General features: G+C 33.9%; 1 protein-coding gene and 1 pseudogene across 1 annotated transcript; one reads left to right on the top strand and one right to left on the bottom strand.

The window, feature by feature from the left end:
• The first annotated feature begins 1,053 nt into the window (after positions 1-1,053).
• LOC128164896 (uncharacterized) lies at positions 1,054-10,107 on the top strand (annotated as a pseudogene).
• Positions 10,108-18,113: 8,006 nt separating this feature from the next.
• On the bottom strand, positions 18,114-20,179 carry LOC128164635 (uncharacterized). The gene has a single exon (XM_052828579.1). It carries the CDS (start codon positions 20,116-20,118, stop codon positions 18,385-18,387), a length of 1,734 nt encoding a protein of 577 aa, XP_052684539.1. The 5' UTR covers positions 20,119-20,179; the 3' UTR covers positions 18,114-18,384.
• Between the last annotated feature and the right edge of the window lie 1,726 nt (positions 20,180-21,905).

The raw sequence follows: 21,905 nt of genomic DNA, 5'->3' as shown, positions 1-21,905 counted from the left end.
TTTTTTATTAAAATGTTTTTTTCTACAAAATGACAAAAATATCATGGTTTTTCAATTTCTGTTAGCCATATTTTTGTGGAAAAGGCCGTTAAGAGGCCTTATTTGGAGCAAAATCGAATTATTGTCGTCCTGTACAAAAATTGATTTGCTTTATATTCCTTAGAAGAGAAATATTTCCTTTGACAAAAATTAATGATTTTTTCAAACCTCATTTATCATAAAATTTTAAGTTATATGCAGACTTATCATACTAGCAGGTTTTTGCAGCAAAATAAAATTCTAAAAAATACAGCTCATATTGCTTTGATCGAGTTGCCGAATTTTTAATAAATAATTTTCATTAATTTTAAAAAAAAAATTGTTTCAGATGATATTTTTCTAGAGTTTGAAATATAAGAAGTTTCACTTTAACAAATCGAATGCTAATACAAATATTAAATATTTCTTCATTTATTTGTTTATTTACAGTATTTTAGGATGTCTAAAATTGTGATAGGGTTTGGCCAATGCTAATTTATGACCTGATTCATATTTTTTTCAAGGGGGGGGGGATTATTGATAATTTTTCAATGTGAGTAAAATGAATCAAATAAGTTTAAAATTCTAAGGGAGTCCGGTTCCCCTACACCCTCTAGATTCATGCATGTGACTTTTTTCCAAAACAAACACCAATAAATTTTTTAGATTAACCTATAAAAAATTGAATTTTGAAAAAATTGTCCCTCCCCTTCATTAGATCATGTAAAATATAAAATATAAAAGGAAAGTTAACAAAATAGACAGTAAAACAGACGTTTTACATACTTTGAAAGTTCCACTAACACCCCCCCCCCCCACTCATTAGCAGATTGGCAAATATTTATTTTCTTGATTGTGTGGGCGGGGGGGGGGGTGGCTCTCTCCCCTTCCCTGATGCTACGTGTCTGTCATTCTAAGAGAATGCATCCCTTTTTAGTTAATTAAAAATGTTTGTTTTGATTTGAGGGGGTGAGAAGAATTTATTCCGGAATAAGATTATCTTCTAACGCTCACATTTATACTGCGTGACACATTTCCTGCAGACGGCAGAGAGGTGACTGTCAAGGCCAGCTTCCACGATACTGTATGCGGCAATGTCACACTCATCAACAGCAGTTTCGTCTTCCCCGATTGAGGGACAGAAGCCGGGGACAAGCGGACTTAGGAAAGCTGTCAAAGTCTACTTGCAAAAAAATTACACGGAAAATTTTGTGCAGAGTATACTGGAAGGGGGGTTAAGTAAAATAGAGGGTTCGACTCTAGTCATCGGAGGCGATGGACGGTACTATGAGAAAGAGGCAACATTGCTCATCATTAAAATGTGTGCAGCAAATGGGGTATGTCTTGGTTATACTTGACAAGCTGCAGAACTATTTTCAAATTAAATTAAATTCATTCTTAAGAACCTTAGTATATTTGGAGCTATTCACTATTTTAAATTGTATAGATATCTATTAAATTGCAAAAGGTCAGGTAAATTGAAATCAAATATAAATGAATGAAAAATTAGCTCGCATAAAAATGCACTGTTTTACTAAAAGACTTTATTGAAAAGTTATATTTTGTCAAAATTGGAAGATACAGAAACACATTGATATTTTATACATAAGCTGCAAGCATACATTACTCCATATTAATTTTTTTTAGATAAGAATCTTCATGAACTTTGAATAGCATGGGTTGGTAATTTAAGATATTGCTCAATTTTCTCTGGCATTTTACTTCAGGTGTCTAAAGTAATAGTTGCTCAGAATGGTTTAATGTCAACGCCAGCAGTATCCTGTGTCATCCGTAAATACAAGACTAATGGTGGAATTATTTTGACTGCAAGTCACAATCCTGGGGGCCCAGATGCTGATTTTGGCATAAAGTTCAACACTGAAAATGGAGGTAATGCATTCTAATAGCAACACAATGTATCAAGAATTATCTCAACTCAAAGCATTTTTTTTTCTACATAGCCTTGAGTTAGAGTCAAATGAAGTCAAAATTAGAAATGAACCATTTGCGGTTATTAACTTGAAATGACATAAATTTTCAAATTTTATTTAGAACTTCAATTTGTGTGTGGTAAAGATTTTATATCTTTCTCTGTGAGATATTGGAATGATTTAACCTTCAAGACTTGAGTTAAAACTATGGATGAAGTTTAATAAGAGCAGTAGTGCAGAAAAAGGGATAAAAGTACTCTTGCATAGAGAATAATTATGTATCCGTATCTCTTCAAGTTTGGAATGAAAACTCTATTAACTGATTGAGTTTTCTTCAAGAAGTTTGAAATTAGTTTTGACTTAGCTTAGGTATTTAATACACTGATTGACTTTGATTACCGATATATATGGAAAATAAGAATATAAATCAAAGGAGGAAGATGATTGATGAATTTATTTTATATAGAGATATAAAGGATAAATTGATCATTGTAAATTAGGTGACCATTTGTCACCAGGTTAACAGATGTGTAACAGATGGTAAAAAGTCAGTCTCAATGGGGGCCTGAACTCGGGGCCTCTGACGAAACGTCTCAGCGCTCTAAACACTAAGCTACTGAGACCCAATGTATTAAATGACAGTCACACACCTCAGACACTTGTTAACCCGGTGACATAATTTTAACAATTTGTGCTTGCAGGATTTTATTGATCATTTTGAAGAAATCCTTTTTTTTTTTTTAATTTTGTTATAGGTCCAGCTCCAGAAAATGTAACAGACAAAATATTTGAAAGAACAAAAAGCATTAGTCAGTACAAGATTTGTCCCGATTTGAATGCTGATATCTCCAAAGTTGGTCTTTCTACATACACTGTTGATGGTAAAGAGTTCAGTGTTCAGGTCATAGACTCTGTTTTGGATTATGTGGAGTATATGAAGGAAATATTTGACTTCCCTGCTCTGAAAAACTACCTGTCCACAGGGAAACAATTGATGCAATGAGTGGAGGTCAGTTCTGAATGATTATTACATAGAATGATTGATCTTTGCTAAAATGCTATCCATAGATAATGAATCAATGATCAGATACATCTCAGATTGTGAGTTAGTACATGTAGTTGCATGCTTGTTATTTCTAAAGTACCGGTAACATTTTGTATTTACCTGCTTTGTGTATTTTATTAATATCAAATTATGTAGAAATGCAAGAGGGTAAATGTATATTGATGAAATTCTAAGATTTAAATTAGAAGCTTTTAGAGTTTATTTCACTTTTGCCCAAAATTTTTTCATTTATTGCATTGGTTTAATATATCAATTTCAAAGATATTATGTCACTGAAAGTAATACATCTGAATGGCTTGCATATAGAGTTATCTTTCTTTGCTCATGCTTACTGTAAAACATTATTCTGCAGCAAGGACTTTAGGAGTAATTGTGCAACATCTAAATGTAGCTTGATGTGGCTAAAAATGTGTAATTACTTGAAAAAAAGTAAGGAATTACCACAAGAAACATAAATTATTGTGCAATCATGGTATTAACAAGAGAGCCGGCAAAATGCTACTTGAAATAAAGGTTATCAAATTAAGTATTTACATGTAATTTCATAATTTCAAGCCATTTATAGTTGAGCATGTTGCTTTATATACAGTAAGATTTAAATAAAAACCATGTAATGAAATATGGTGGAATCTTTTCTGGGAATTTAACTCTAGGGATAGAATTGATAGTTGGTTTGCCAATTAGTATGTTTGCATGTATGCGTGGAACATCAGGCATGTAGCATCGTTTTTGAAAGTGGGGGGGGGGGGGGGCAGCCCCCCCCCCCCCCCCCGATGCTGCGTGCCTGAACATGTACTGTAAGAATCAAAAGAATGATTTCACTATTTTATAAAAACCTACCTGGTATTCATTTTAAATAAATGTTAAATGTTTACTTATTGCACAATGCAATTAATTAAAATGCGCTATGAAAAAGCAAATGTTTTTTTTATTGTGTACAATTCCATCGGTTTCAGAGAGGGGTGATATGGATTTGGTAAACCACAGTGTGGTGATCCAGAAAAACGAATCACACTCTGTAGAATTAAAGGAAAATTGATTGGGTACTGTACAATATATAATGAAAGCAGTTATTGACTTTATAATTAACTAGATAACTAATACCACTCTCTACCATCGGCTCATACATTCTGAGAGAGGAACGAAAGACAACTCTGCATGGGAGATTGAACTAATACATGTATTGCAACTCTCATACGCGTTGAAGATGATCGAGATAAATATTAACCTCTGATGGAAGTATAATCATACTCGTTATTCATGTACATTTAAAAGTCAATTAATTTTTATGGCGTCGAGCGAAGCTCGAAAGCCATCTAGGGATCGTACGTCCGGAAGTTACATTTTTAGGAGCCAAACAACTCAAATGAGTGCAAAGTTTTCGTATGTGTTTGAAGAAAAATAGATGACATACTTCAATTTCGAGCAGAACTGTACGTCAACAAAACAAGTTTGCAGATTCGAATTGGTTGCCGTCTTTAAAAATGTTCACATTTTATTGAAAACAATATGTCTCGGTTTCAGCGGATAAATACACTAGCACCGACACACATGCGATCACTCTCTACGATTTACAGTCAAGTCGTACACAGACCAACTCGTACACAGGTCAACTCGTATACAAAATTTTCCGCATAAAAAAAACGAAAGTCAACTCGTATACAAAATTTTCCGCATAAAAAAACGAAAGTCAACTCGTATACAAAAAATTCCGCATATAAAATAGGTATGAAATATTGATATGAAAAATTCAAATTCAGCTCCAATTTTAATTAGTTTAATTAACCAGTATGTCTTTTTTAAGTAGGCAATAGATTGCTAGCCGTATATCTGTCTATCTAATTTTAAATATGTTTTTATTGAATATTACAAAAGTTGCACACATATATATATAGAATTATTTATAGAAATTTCATATGTGACTTTTATTTTCAATTTTCACTCATTATATAAATAAACAAAATTTTTAACTTATAAATCAATGGTATATTACTTACAGTTCGTCGACAGGAAACACACAGGTGTCGTACCATGTTGAGAGAAGTTTGGGGAATGACATATAAAAGCGGAAAGTTGGATATATTTTTTTCAAACAAAATAATGAGTATCTTAATTAGCCTTTGAGAAGTCATCCGTTTGGAGAAGCAAGAAACACCGCGTTGTTTTAACAATTATTGTTTTGATGTGTAGAAATAATTACCAAATAATAATGATTGGATTGACACAATTAATTATCGTTATTTTTTTTTTGTTGTAATATCACATCGTTGCCGAGTTTAATGATAATGCACAATTATACATGTATGAATTTTGCAATCTTTGTAATAGTTGATAACATGTCCTTTTTACGCTGAATTACGGAAGCAATATATAAAGAAAATTTATTACAAGAAACCAAGTGTTTTAAGTAACTTTTAAATTACTTTTTACGTTTTGTTTCTAACTTTTTGTATACGAGTTGACTTACAAATTATAGTGATTTATGTATGCGAGTTGAATTTCGGTTAAATATACGGGAATTTTTGTATACGAGTTGACTTTCGATTTTGTATCGGGATTTTTTTTGTATACGAGTTGACTTCGGTTTTTTATGCGGAAATTTCTGTATACGAGTTGACTTACGTTTTTTTTATGCGGAAAATTTTGTATACGAGTTGACCTGTGTACGAGTTGGTCTGTGTACGACTTGACCGGACACCCTCTCTACCATCGGCTCATACATTCACGTGTCTGAGAGAGGAACGAAAGACAACTCTGCATGGGAGATTGACATGCGATAGCTGGGCTTACATACTCAATTTGGTTATGAAATGTACTAGCCTGCAAAATAGATTATTTTGTATCCATATCGAAAATTGACAATGCACAAATGTTTGATCTTGTAGAAACAAAACTTCCTAATCGAGCGATAAGTACATCTACAACCAAAAGTTAAGTGAACTACTTTCACTTTGTAAACAACGTGAATGGGTGCTTTCTTTTATCTACCCCCGATATTTTCGGCCCGTGTCATTTGGACCCTTGTGAATTTTAGATGAAATTGATAATAAGAGACAGAGTGGTTATCAGCAGTATACAATATATAGAATTAAACACAAAAATAATTTTAATATTTATTTCCATATAAATAGAGAAAAAAATATAAAAATTTTATAACTCATAAGATATTTCTATAAACTTAAATTTTCAATTAAAATTCAAAACTTTTTAAGAGGTGAGCAAATTTGTAATGAATTGTAATTTTATTAGTTATGTGATAAATAACATTTTCTATTTTTTTATTAAAGTTGACTAATGTATTTTTTTTTTATTTTTTATTTTCGATAATTTATGAAAAAAATACCAGCTTTTGAACATGGTCATTTTTTGGCAAAATATTGCATATAGGGTACCCTCATTGTACAGATAAGTCCTCCTACAGTTTTCAAAATAGGAACAGTTCTTTTGCAGATCAATTATACATATATCAGAGGTATGCATATTGCTAGGATTTTGATTTTCGATAATTTATGAAAAAAATACCAGCTTTTGAACTTGGTCATTTTTTGGCAAAATAGTGCATATAGGGTACCCTCATTGTACGGATAAGTCCTCCTACAGTTTTTAAACTAGGAAGTTGTTCTTTTGCAGATCAATTAAACATATATCAGAGGTATGCATATTGCTAGGATTTTGATTTTCGATAATTTGTGAAAAAAATACCAGCTTTTGAACTTAGTCATTTTTGGCAAAATATTGCATATAGCGTACCCTCATTGTACGGATAAATCCTCTTACAGTTTTAAAGATAAGAAGTTGTTCTTTTGCAGATCAATTATACATATATCAGAGGTGTGCATATTGCTAGGATTTTGATTACTGATAATTTGTGAAAAAAATACCAGCTTTTGAAGTTAGTCAATTTTTAGCAAAATATTGCATATAACCTCATTGTACGGATAACTCCTCCTACATTTCTCAAGATAGGAAATTTTTCTTTTGCAGATCAGTTATACATATATCAGAGGTGTGCTTATTGTTGGATTTTGGTTACTGATAATTTATGAAAAAAATACCAGCTTTTGAATTTAGTCATTTTTTGGCAAAATATTGCATATAGCGTACCCTCATTGTACGGATAACTCTTCTTACAGTTTTCAAGTTTAGAAGTTGTTCTTTTGCAGATCAATTATACATGTATCAGAGGTGTGCATATTTCTAGGATTTTTATTTCTGATTATTTGTGAAAAAAATACCAGCTTTTGAACTAAGTCTTTTTTAGCAAAATATTGCAATGGGGTACTTTATTTCACTGGATATGGGTTGACATGGATTATGGATACAGTTCGCATATAAAAAGAAAACCCAGTTAGCTGTCACATTGACAGCTTTTCACTTGTTTAAAAAATTATTTAGGTTTTTACTCTTCAAATTAACTTTAACTCGACGCCATTGTGGCCCTTCAGGCCTTTGATTTATTTATAGGGCTATATTTATAATCGCATTACTTTACAGATTTTAAAAAATTTAATATATGTCTTACCGATTTATAAAGCAAAGGAGTCCCAAAAACATGCATGATTTTCAAAAAATTGACAATTAATAGCATTTAATTGATAAATTTTGTCTAAAAAATCTTTAAGGTCCTGCAGAAATGAGTCCACAATATCTAATGCTAACTGTGTATCATTTGTCTAAAAAGGCTTTCTGTTAACCAATTTTTGGGATTAAGTTTTTCAGCATTAAAAAATATATGTCAATCAGTATGTACATGTAGATCTGTCACTCATGTGATAAGTGCAGGTGAGGATATATCTAGATTATGTACATGTATCTTATCCATACAACGATTCAACGGTGTGTAATTTGCTTGTACTTGTCAATACGTATAAATGTGTTAATTAATCAGTATTTAGATCTCATCAGTGATCCAACTATTTTTTCTTCCTAAATGCCACGGGGATGTTAGAGTTGTTCCATGCGTAAATATCTCTCTCTCTCTGATTGGCTGATTGAATCGCCACATAATATTTTAACCATTTTAACAAGGCCTTGGACTTTCCGTAGGACGTAGCTATCATTTCTTGCTTTTGAAAGCAAACAACAATTTTCTTGACACAATCTTTGAACTATGGTCCATAAAAACGTGACAACATTCAATACAGGGGTTATTAAACTTTAAAAAGCAAAACAAACTTAGCACAGCAGTTTAACAAATTAACAAGTTAAGTAGTTCTAAAACACGCTTTCTACCAATAGTTAGAAAGAGTTGGTTCATTACCAAAGACTGTGATGACTCTTAAATAAACCAAAGTATTGAAGTACCGTCGGGAGTGCAGTTGATCGATTGATTATCATTTACAAGTATTTTAAAATCAACAGTAAGTAAAGCATGACAAGTAGTTTCTTAGCTGTGTTTGAATAAGTACGCAAAATAGGAATTCTCGAGCTTTTCTGACTAGATTTCCGAGCTAAAGAAGGAAAATCCTTTATGAATCAAATTGAGTAATATTTAAAAACAAGAATTACGCCATCAAACTTTACGATGCATTATGCTTCAGTATGCATCAGTAATCGAAATATTTCTAAAAATAATTGTATCCAAAACGTTTTTTTAACAAACAAATAATTACACCCGTAGATTGTAAAGTCGGCGCTTGATCCCAAGCGCTACCGCTGTAGAAATGCCGCGTAGTTTGGTAAACATGACAATGACTGCGAACAAATCTTATTCAACTCTGGCATACATACATGTAAGACAACAACAAAATATCTGAATATTGATGATAAGATTGTGTTTAAGGTTCATACATTGTATCACTCCCATTTTGCCAAAATAAGTGCACAGAAGGATTGATTAATATCAACTCCAAAAAATGCAAGTCATATAAATGAAAATAAGTATCCCTCTCCGCCTTGTCACATTAATTTTAGATGATTACCATCCAGTTGTCAATCAAAATGTCCATCGATAAATTATTGTAGGAGAATACTGACGTCTTAATTATGGAGTCATATGCTGACACGTTCTCTACACGCAAACTCTTTCATGATGAAGTTTTCTATGTTGTTCCTAAAAATAGCAATTTTACTCTAACTATTTAAAGGAAGTGACATACACATGCTGGTATAATAAGCCTCATATGAGTAATCAATATCAGTTATGTGTCAAGATGGTTGAAATGCTTTGTCCCATTGATAGGACAGAATTTACATGTAACCCTAGTTTTAATTAAAAAAATTATCTAAGAGAATTAAAATTGAAGCATGGAGTAGGGTCTTAACGGACACATCTATTTTCAAAGGTAATTAATTGCATTTTTTTATTTGCCAGAAGGAAAAAGAACAAGAGTCCCAATAATGAAGGAAAAAGGTGACCACAAAACAGTGAAGGATAAGAAGGATCATCACCACTACCACAAGGATAAACACCCACATCCCGAGGATCACCACAAGGCCCCTCACTATGGCGACGGACACGGGAAAGGCGCGAATACGAGTCCCGCGCATGCGGCTTACACGGGTCGCCAGAGGACTTTCTGACACAGGGATACCTCGCATTCGATCTCTTCCAGTAAAGGCCATGCCAAGCACCCCACCAAAGACCACGACCGCCATAACGTGGCTACTTCCGGTGACCAGTTGCCGCAACTAGATGTCAAGTATGAAAATACCTACAAAATGAGCCCCGATGCCAAATTCAGGGAATCGTCTATACGAAGCATTATATCGGAGGTTCTAGAAGAAAATATAAAATCCATAACAACCTACGATTCTTCGGTTTTAGGGGGAAAATGCAAATTAGCCTGTGATGTCATCAAAGAAAGAGTAAAGCAGCTGAACATTACTCGATACAAAATAATCGCTTCTGTGATTGCGGCTCAGAAAGGAAGCCAAAGCATGGTGGTGACGTCACGATGCCTTTGGGACCAAAAGAACGATAACTATGTTTCAGTCAAAGTAGAATTGGGTGAATTCTATGTCGTGGGAACGGTTTACGTGGTATACGCATAGTTATGTGTTCATGTAGCTCCTTAACAATTGCTTGTATAGATATATAACGCATTCTACGAGTACATGTATTTATTGAAAGTGCTATTTGTTTGAATTTTCTATAAACAATTAAATGCCAAAAAAAAGGATCCCGGTTTCGTTAAAATTATTATTAAAAAGGCGAGGAGATTCGAGCTTTATTTAAGGCAAATGACATAAAGAATACACGCACAATACCTCACATTCAACACTGACAAATATTAAACTTTTAAATATATCTGAAAATTTTATTTACTAGTAATTCTCATTATTTTCATATAATTTTATCAATGTTCATTGTTCGTATTTCTTTTTTTTTTTTTTACCAGAAATTGTATGAAAGAAACATTTTGTAAAACGAATAACTTGAAATATGTTGATTTTGAATGTAAAGCAAGTCCATGGTTAAGTTTATATATAAATATATACATCTTTATGCAAACAAAATAAAATATCATGTCAAAAGACAATGGAATAAGTGCTGCTTTTGAAAGCAAACAACAATTTTCTTGACACAATCTTTGAACTATGGTCCATAAAAACGTGACAACATTCAATACAGGGGTTATTAAACTTTAAAAAGCAAAACAAACTTAGCCAGCAGTTTAACAAATTAACAAGTTAAGTAGTTCTAAAACACGCTTTCTACCAATTGACTTCAAAATGTTGATTTATGACAATTTACCAGAATAAACAACAATTGATCGCAAGCACTCGTACAGTAGGCGACTTATAACTATGAAAGTATGTATGGAAACTAGCCCATATTAATTTGGGGAATCGAGGGGAAAAGGGGGAGGGGCTAAACGGTCAAAAAAGATAAATTTCAAAACAAACAATTTTAGTGATAAACTACTTCTTATATCCGTGAAGCTTCAATCTATCTTTTTTCGACTAACAAGTTCGAAAGATAATGTCATCTTTGAGTGATACGACAGACCATTGGGTCGTCTTGGGATCCAATGGCGATTTTTTTTTCGCAAATAAACCGTGTTTGCGTTTAGAACCCCGACCCCAAATGAATGATAGCACGTGGTAATATATAGGTCTTGTAATTTTTCAAACATTTTAATATTGTCAAGTAAAGCAAACACCGAAGTAATGAATAAGACAATCTTTCACCAAACATTGATGTGTGTAAACTTCTAGTGCGTGGGTATGGTACTTTGGTTGCAATAACATCATAACATACACCATAACACCTAATCTAATTAAATTGCATAACAATTACATTACATGTACAACATTTTTTTTACAAGAGTTGAAGCCCCCCCCCCTAATAAAAACAACTAAAAACCAAAGCCGAAAAAAAAGTCAAAATCACTGTTAATAAATCTTTTAAAAAAATCTAGCCACAAAAATGCCAGGAATTAGAAGTCTCAATGGAAGTTCTGCTTCCTGTTTTGCTTAGAATTAAAAATTGCAACAAAAACCATAACAACTAAATGCTCACTTCTGACAAGAAGGTGACTTTAAAGTTCAAAACTCCGATTGGAAAAAAATATATATACGATTTTATTTATGCAACATACTATTAACGTAGTAAACATGACTGTGTATTCTATTCAGCGTCTTTGATGGAATGTAGCATCTGCTAAATCAAGCCATGGATATATGTATAAGAAAAGGAACATTCAAGAATAGTTACGCCAATTCAAGTCCACGCCATCTCGTTGAAAAAACCTATTTTCCGCCAAATATAGTTCACGTCAAATATATCATGTTTAACGCATTAACGCACAAATGATTCATGAATTGTTAAGACAATAGTTAAATCAGAAAAAGTATTCAGAAAAATGCATTTTGTATGATCTTTAAACTAAGTTTAAAAGTAATCGAATGAGTACAAATCCTATGAAACTAGCAATGTTTAATTTTGAGATAATATTAGACTTTTGATAATGACCTTAAAAAAACCAAACAGAGGTTCTTTCCTCTAGTCCGGATGAACTATTCAGTTTCAGGGCTGGATGGTTGTGGGGTTTTTTTTTGTACACAATATTTATCTCCTTTATGCGAAGAGCTTCATTCAAAGATATAGAAAAATATTCAAATTTTATAGTCAAACTGTTTACAAGTATTTTTTTATTTCAGATCTGATGGGTTATTTGTTGACCATTAACTAAATGGTTAACTTTGTAACTTACCAACAAGATGATACATGTAGAACGGTCTTTTACAATGGCCTAGGCGTTTAATTTGAAATTTGAACGATCAGCATATTCCTTTCGTCATGAAATAAAACACTACGATGGGTAAAAAATTCGGACGACCGAGCGAGGAAGACTCGCTGTACGATATTTACAACTACCAAGTATAATTTCCTCTGTTTCTTACGGAAAGTTATAGTTAATTCATAGCTGTATAGAAACAGCCAGACTGAACTATACACGCCCCATTTATCGATTAGTCGAAATCTACAGCGGCTGAAAGTGACAGGACTGAAATTGACACGCCCTGTTCATCGATTGGTTTGAACTTACTGCGACCAAAGTAAAATCACGGACTGGACAAAATAATCATGATGATGCCAGACTCAAAGTCTCACAGGAGACTTTTCATAATCAATTTAGTAATAAGTTAAAAGAAAGATGTTTAAAATATAAATAATAAAATAATAAAATAATAATAAAATGCTTTCTTTGATGATTCATGCGGGTTATGAAGGTAGCGATCATTGCAGGAAAGATCTACATAACCGGCCGCTAACGCGGGTTATGTATTTTTCCTGCAATGTCGCTACCTTCATATCCCGCATGAATGTATTTTAAAAATATATATTTACATTATCCAGTGTCTTTGATAACACTACGTATCGATTTTGTACTATATAACCCATAATACAAATGACGCCAAATTGAGGCGCCGGTGTAATGAAGAATAATGACCCCCGTAGAATAATGACCGGGGGTCATTTTTCTACGTAGAAAAATGACCCCCCGGTCATTATTCTACGCAGAAAAATGACCCCCCGGTCATTATTCTACGTAGAAAAATGACCCCTTTGCCTGAAGAATAAGTGTCATTTTCATAAAAATGAGCACACTCCACATGAAGAAAAGTGACCCCTGTAGAATAATGACCCCCTTGTAGATTAAAGTTTTTCAGTATATTTTTTTATTATTTGTGAAATAATCTTAACACTATTGTAAATTTTACCGCTAAAGTTTCCATAAAGTAACAGAAATTATAATTCATATTCAAATAAACTTAAAGTGAAAGAAGAGGTATATCTAAGAAAAAAAAAATCCTTCCGTTATGACAAGATATTGACGTATATGCATCAGGATATGATTGTCATCTTAACAATTACATTTACATATATCTATGGTGTTCCGATAGGGCCACTTCGACCTTAAGGCGAAGATGCGAAGTTGCAAAGGCGATAGTGCAAAAGAGCAAAGGTGCGAAGATGCGACGACGAAGCGCGAAGATGATGCCTAAAGTGCAAAAGTGAGAAGGCGAAGGATCGATACTTCTATCGCTCCTTCCCAACCTTTGCACTCTGGCCTTCGCATCTTCGCACTTTCGCCTTCGCATTTTTTATTGCATTCACAGGCACTGTACTCGCCAAGGTTTTCCGATTAATCCATGCTGTTATCGGTACGCATGCGCTAGGCCATCGCGCTTACTATGAATGTTTATAAATATTTTAATGTGTACATGTAACATATATGTTTACCAGTGCTGGCTATGCCTAATCATTATCTATAGCTACTCCGAACAAAATTTAATGTCCGCCATAATGTGTACAAATCCACTTCCAGCCGTCTCTTTACAGTGGACCAAACACAGTAACAATGTTATTTCATTATGCGACACTCCTTGCTTATGCATGGATCTAGAGGGGGATAGGGGGTCCGCCCCCACCCCGGAGAATTAAATATTAATAATTTCACGCAGTAAAAGGGGAGTCCGGACCCCATCCCCCTGGTTAATTTTATTTAATTAATTTTATAATAAAAAAGATTTCCAAAATATGCCTCGGAACCCTTTAAAAGATGGAGAGCTCCGCAATTATAAAACAAAGGTAATCACAGATTACAAAGCTCACCGAGACGAGGCATCACCTTTATGAGGCATCGCCTTTATGAGACCACCTTTATTATATGAAAACCATCCTTTATGATCTTGGATATTCATGGATTCTGTTTTGAAACAATATCGTATATCATCGTATATCATCTGTTAAAAAATTGTATGATAATCATATGTTCATATGTTAATCCATACAATAATATAAAATTAAAATTGCATCCTATCATAATTACAATATATATCATATAATACCATAAAATACCGTAAAATATTGTGAGATATGATATTGTAACGTACGATATGACATTGTATTGTCTTATACATTATTGTATTTGATCAAACAATACAATATTATAAAACATAATACAATATTGTATTATATGAAACAATATCAAACTGCAATAATACATCGTAACATTGAAACATATCATATTATATTGTATAATTAAGCATTTAATCATTATTGTTTGAAAGATGTGGTCTCATAACTGCAACGGTGTGTGCATACAAATTGTATAACGCGCCCTAGCGCGTTATGAAAATTTGCTTGCACACATTGTTGCAGTTATGAGACCACATCTTTCAAAAAATAATGATTCAATGCTTATATTAACGTTTTTTAAACATGTATATATAATTTTTTTTAAAGGCTCTGTCTTATTAAACAAGTGATGCGAAATTAACAGAATGGCCACTGGAACAGCCACAATATGCTGACAAAAATAGTACGCAGCGTTTTAAATTCTAATAACACAATTTTATTTTTATTTTTGTAATTTAATGAATTTACTCTTGGTATACTAAGAAATTAATCAATTGAATTCATTTAACTGTCAAAATATATTTACATCAATGAAATATTTATCAGCGTAAGTATAATATCAGGTCGTTATCCGGTTTGAAGTCGCGAGAAGAGTCAGTTCTTGTTCTTTGAGAAATACTGAAGAAATACTGAATGTATTCATACGCACCAGATTTGGTGATTAAGTCTTCTGTGTTGTGTGTAAATATCACTAAAATTAACCAATGCAATTTAATAGAGGGACAGAAAGTGAATGTAGACATTATAGTATGATATTGTATTGTATGATACTGTATCATATTTGATACATAATATGATATTGTATTATAAAATACAATATAATTTGATAAACATTGTATCATATCAAATGACACAATATCATGGGATAAAGTAAAATATTATATAATACAATCATACTATACCCATTGTATCATATGATACAATAATATACAACAAAATCTCATAAAATATAATTCCATGTGATATGACAATTTATTACATACTTAGTAATAGATACAGGTTTTTTGCACATGTGATACAGATGACATCACAAAATCCGTATCGGCCTCCGGGGCTGATACAGGTTATCAGCCCTCTAAGGCTGATACGGATCCGTATCACACCCCTTGCGGAACTCCTCTGCCTTTTTTCGCTTCGGCATTTTTGCATGTTTACAGACGAAAAATAAAACATTTTCAGTTACAGTCGACATTTTTAAGTGCAGTTGAAAACTTCAAATGCTAGCAAATGTTTTAAAGCAGTCAACTTTGTAAAGCCTGATGAAATTCCGTTCTGTAGCTTCATGTTTGTTAAAACAAGAAGAACTCATATTTTTATTAAATACATGTACATGTCCAGACTTTTTTCAAATGATATGAATAATCAATTTGTTCAAGTTGATGGGTTTTCTTTTTAAATTTATTACTAAGTATGTAATAAATATAATAATAGATACCCTTTTCCATATCACAGCTTGTATCAGCCCTCGACCAATATTGGAGTCTCGGACTGATACAAGCAGTGATATGGAAAAGGGTATGTATTATTCTCTATATATCATATAAACCAATATCATATTATACAATATCGTATGATACGATATTTGATAATATCATAATATCATAGGGATCATGTTACATCATTTAACAACAACTACATCTATCTATCAAGCAAGTTTGAGTGAGGTAGGAGATTTCTTTAGCATCCTTGATAATGGAGATCAGGCTTTGCATCTGAAGCAACCTCTGCGTTTCATTTATAATATAGTTAAATCAACTATGCAAGCTATCTATCTAGCTATAAAACATGTGACCTGTTCCAAAATACTAAACCTCAACAAGAATCATAAACCTATGGCTCTGATTCAGCATTCAAGCCTGTCAGGTGCATCACTATAATAAGATGCATCATCCATACAAGTTTAATGAAGTTAGGACCAGTAGTAACTAAGATATTATCATTAGAGGGCACCAGCTCCAAAAACCTTTACCTCCTCCTGCATCTGAAACCTATAGCTCAGATTCAGCACTCAAGCTTGTCTGGTGTATCAGTATCATAAGACACACCATCCATGCAACTTTGGTGAAGTACGGACCAGCAGTAACTTAGATATTGCTATTTAAGGCACCTGCAACAAAAACTTTAACCTGTTCCAAAACCCTTAACCTCCTCCAGCATCTGAAAGTTAGGAACCAGATTCAGTAGGTCCAGATGCATCCTCAATGTAACTTTGGTGAAGAGAGAACAAGTAATAGCTTAGATACAGGAGCTGCAACTAAAACTTTAACCAGCTCCGGACGCCGACGCCGGGGGTATAGTATATGCTCCCATTGACTTCGTTTCGGTGAGCTGAAAAAGCGAAAGCGAGAAGATTCGAAGGCGAGAGTGCGAAGTTGCAAAGACGAAGAAGCGGTAGTAGTATCACTTCTTCGCCTTCGCAACTTAGCACTTTCGTCTTCGCATCTTCGCGCTTCGCCGTTGCATCTTCTATATTCTTCATATTGTTCATGAATTATACTTGCATTGAGGATTTTCGCAGTACAAACTTATGGGTATACAAGCGCATCACCCAGAATTATTGATGAAACCAAAATTATGAAAAGTTTACTCTACTGTTATGCATAATAACCAAGCTGAAGTTAGAGCCATTACGCCAGTAGAGGTGAACGACCAATAAGGAAAATCGTCAAAGTACTGAGAGTACTCGTACAGAAAATATATTTTACTTTATCCTCGGCATACTTTAATAAGTTTAGTTAATATCAAGATGATTAATGCATCAATAGTTTGTATGAGCATTGGTAACGTTGGATACAATAAAGACCGTGTGATCAAAATCAAGAGGGATATAAACCCCTAACATGGGCCCTAACCTCTTATCAACGTTATTAGAAACAATCTTTTCTTATTATAATCGATCAGTGTTTATTATATATTAAGATTTACTATAGTCAGGTACTCTTCACAAATTTGCTCTAAAAGAATAAAGTCTATCCATGATCACAAATACAACATTACAACAAATGTTTAGAATATTGATGTTCATGTATTACGTAGAAGAAAACAAAACTAACTCAGAATGGTTGTTTTTAAAAATCACTTTCCCCAAGAAATGTAAATAAGAAGTATCCATATTCCTACGTTACCTGCCCCCTTAGTCTTTTTCCATTAAGATATATTCATGTATCATTCTTCGATTGACAATTCATTCACCAATGAATATTGCTTATATTATTACAACAATTATTCTTTCATGATTGTTCGTTAATTATCACACAATATCCTCATTGTGTATGAATTTTTCTTTATATGCGTCTTTTCCCGCCGTTTGTCGACGAGAGAAGTAACGTAACTGTTAACAATCAATTTGTGGCATTGTAAGAGTGTTTTGCATGTGCTTGCTACGGATAGAAAAACTATATACAGCGATTTATTTACAAGATCGGTGTTTATAACTTCAAAATCAGTTGAACAGAGTGAAAAATAAAGTAACTTCAAAGTCATATCTTGGATACGGTGTAACCAATTTCTATTCATGTTTACGGGGGGGGGGGGTCAATTTTTTATGGGGGTCATTTTTCTTCATGTTTAACATGAAGAAAAATAACCCCTGGGTCTCTTTTCTTCAGAAAAATCCAATTATTCTTCAGCTAGGGGGGTCATTATTCTACGTAGAAAAATGACTCCCGGTCATTATTCTACGGGGGTCATTATACTTCATTACACCGGCGGGGTTTGCTTATTAATCGTACGATGGCCTAAAATTATATAAATATAAGTAATAAGGAATCATTCTTTGAATATTATGAGGTGATAATTTCGGTCGGGGCGTGATCAAATCGATCATAAAGCCCTTCGGGTAGCTTTCTCGTTTTCAGTTTATTTAGTGTTATAGCAAATGCATTTTACTACACGCACGTTGATACAACATTCCAAATGATTTAGATCGAAGACAAAATAAATGTCTTATATACAAAAGCTGTTGAATGACGGCTGACATAAATCTTTACGTTGAAGATTTACTGTAGATACTTGTAGACTGTCACTGTGTTGGTGTACAATTGTCCCACATGGAGATTGCTCTCATCATCAACACACACACAACAGGGAAGTATCCCTTGTTGTGGTGGGAGTAGTTGAGACAAGAACTGACCGTCCTGATCAATGATGTCAAGTGAATTATTTCCAAAACAACCGTTACAGACAATGATGTGACCAAGGAGATCAGTACAGATACCATCGGGGGAAACCCCTGACCCCCGACCTGTGTAGGAGAATCTGTGTTGTCCTGATTTATTCACTACCACTACAGCTCGTTTGTTAAAGTTTGATGTACAGATATCACCATTGATGTTTTCTGTGATGAAGTGTGGATACTCATACAGTTCCTGTCCGTTGTTGTCCCTCTGTATGTTCTGTATTTCTTTCCCTGTCTTGTTGTACCTGGTGACTTTAGCCTCTACACCTTTTTCCATCCCCACCAGTACGTCCCCGTTGATGTGGGAGGAGTGTATGCTGATTGGTTCCCAGTCTCCTGTTTTAATAAATGTAGTGATCGTATTATCCTGTTTTATCCTATTGATAACTTTGTTGTCTCTGTCTGCGTAGAGCAGGTCCCCGGTCGGTGTGACTGTGTGGTATCCCTCATCTTTACCACTGGTTTGTATCTTCTGTAGCTGATTCCCTTCTAGATCTATTTGGACAAGGTTACCATAATGATCACTGCACCAGAGTCTGCCCGATTTACCCAATGATAAATGATATACCCTGTCAACACCTGGTACCGTGTACTCCTTGACCTTGGTGACAGAGGAAGACAGAGACAGTGTTTGTTTCATGTCTAATTTCTCTACGTCTCGTCTCGTCTGTTTCCCTGTAAGTTTCAACTGTGTAGAGGCAGTCTCCATGGGTTTTATTGTTCTATTATCAGGTTTGGTGTTCGGAAAATTTACGCTACCAAGCAACTTAGAAACATCGTCTTTGTAGAACTGGCCAGCAGTAAACACTGGTAGGACAAGCTGTGTTGTCTCTGGTATGGACTGGATTTTCAATTTATCAAAATCCTCAGAAAATAAAACTCTGAAATTGGTGATGGACTTGTACCTGTGAAACTCCTTCAGAAGTTTTTCAAGATATTCAGTGTAGTCCTCATAAGTTTTTTCCTGTAAATTTAATGTTTTGAGAAGTGTTTCTTCTATTTTATTGGCTTGTTCCAATTTGTCTGATGTTACCCTATCCACCAGCTCTTTCAGAGACTCCGCTTCAGTCTTTATGGAATTTCTGATGTTGTCCATAGTCTTCTTTATTTCCATGACATCTTCTCTAATCTCTTTTTTTAAACCTTGTGATGTTGAGAGGTAATACTCTTGGATTTTGGAGATTTCTGATCTGCAAAATGCGACCTTTTCTGCGTATTTTTCTTCCAGATCGTCAAGTTGATGACCGGTGTGCTCTTTCATGAAGATACATTTAGCGCAAAGAGGGACATTACATTCCTTACAAAGAATTTCTACATTTCGTTTTGGATGGAGATTGCATTTCTCCTCTGGAAGTTGTGGTTTGCGTTGTTTGTATGTGACCACTTCATGTTCCTTGGTATCTGGACTCTTCTGATGTTCATCTCTGCATCTTTCACACAATCTTTGGTGACAAGGATTGCAATAGAACTGACAGTTCCTCTTACAGTCTTCAGTGCCACAAACCAAATAGTGCTGGGCCATCGCCTGTATTTCATCTTCTGCAGACATTGCCATCTCTAAAAGATTTTATTTTTGGAAGTGAAGGTTATTGATGATAAGCATATTACTGGCGTACATTATATCTATGATCTCATTATATTTCAAAAAATGAATAAAAAGTAAAAAAGTGAATACGCAATATATTAAAATTACACCCGGATCTCATTTTTTCAAAACAAAATCAATACAGAAATAAATACGCAATTAAATCAATACAGAAATAAGTACGCAATTTATTGAAAATACCCCCCCCCCCCCCCCGAAAAAAAGCCTGGATCCACACTCGAATGAACAGAGTTACTTCTCTTTGATCTACAGAATAAACGAAACCAAAACTACATTCACCTTCATTTCATTGCATTTGCTTTCTAAACTTTGCAGATGGGATTTAATAAATCGAGAGAGTTTGAAATATTATAGTTTCAAATTGCTTAATTATATCAGAATGTCATTCTTTCATGATGAAGGCTTTTTTCTGAAGGAGTCATAAATCATTTCGGCGTCGAAAGCAAATCAAAAGGAGAGGAAGGGGGGGGGTGCAAAAATAAAAGTGCCCCCCCCCCCTGTTCCGACGCCTATGCATTTGCTTTCTTGATGGTGATGGTCGCTTGAATTTGTGACACATATTACATAGGCGTAGTCACAGGGGGGGGCAGCGGGGGCACTAGCCCCCCCACTTTCAGATATGGGGGGGCAAGAGTATGTCTGTGCCCCCCCACTTAATGTCGAACAAAATCACAGCTATGTTGAAATTATATTAAACCATTATAACAGTTCTCATTTTATGGCAAATTTATTTTATTTTCAGCAACAACTGAGTAAGCATTTCTCTTGAAGTAATAGTAATGTATAGTAATTAAATCTGTCGAGACCTCTTGTGTTTGCATGTTTGGGATAGGGAGTGCGGGTCATAAATTTGACCTAAGTTAAGACGTTTCTGTTTCACTCAGCATCTGTTATCTAACAAAATTACATGAGAGGTACAAGCTGCCCCTTGTGCTGACGTCTAAAAGTCATTATTTATTTGCTGTATCTCATTTCTTGTTTAACACATAGGCCGTGAAGTAAGATTTGTCAAACCTCTGGATTTTTTAATTATTTGCTGATTCATTAGTGATTATATGCTTGCAGTCTGACCATCTCTTTCAATCAGTAAGTTTTTATGATTATTTTGTTTTGTGTTATTAGCAAAATGATTAAATTGATATAGAATTAATACATCATAGATGAAACTGTTGTATAAGACCACTCATTCACGCTATTCTGGAGTTAACAAATTGAAATATTAATGTTACTGTAACTAAAACAAAAATCAAGTTAAATCTATTTGAACACCTGGAATTTTATTTCAGAACAATGAATGAACTTGACAATTTATTGTCAGCAATGAAGATAAACGATGAGGACTCTGTGGTAAGCATACGTTTAAAACATTTGCGAAGAGTCCAGGGTGATTCGTGTCAACCTGATTATGAAAGACTCCAATCAGATAAATTAGCGTCAATGTTAATTCCATCGGAAATCAATCCCCATAGATATGACAATCCCAAGGATTACTTTAAACAGCAGTTCTTTGAAGCATTAGAACAAGCTGTAGGCACTCTTGAAAACAGATTTGAACAAAAAAACATGACCATCGTCAAGGAAATCGAATCACTTTTGTTAAATGCAGCAAATGGAGAGTTGTTTTCTGTGTCTGAAGAAATTGCCATGCTTTACAAAGATGATATTTCTTTTCCAAGGCTTGAACAGCAGCTCAAAATGTTGCCTGATATTTTCAAAGTTGACAGTGAAAATGAAAT

The sequence above is a fragment of the Crassostrea angulata genome, chromosome 10 (assembly GCF_025612915.1).
Source record: "Crassostrea angulata isolate pt1a10 chromosome 10, ASM2561291v2, whole genome shotgun sequence".
Lineage (NCBI taxonomy): Eukaryota > Metazoa > Mollusca > Bivalvia > Ostreida > Ostreidae > Magallana > Magallana angulata.
Note: the sequence above shows the minus strand (reverse complement) of the source record. Positions and strands in the feature narration are given on the sequence as shown.

Bases quoted from the DNA above. Each gene is read 5' to 3' on its own strand.
- LOC128164635 (XM_052828579.1), bottom strand. From the start codon at position 20,118: ATGGCAATGTCTGCAGAAGATGAAATACAGGCGATGGCCCAGCACTAT.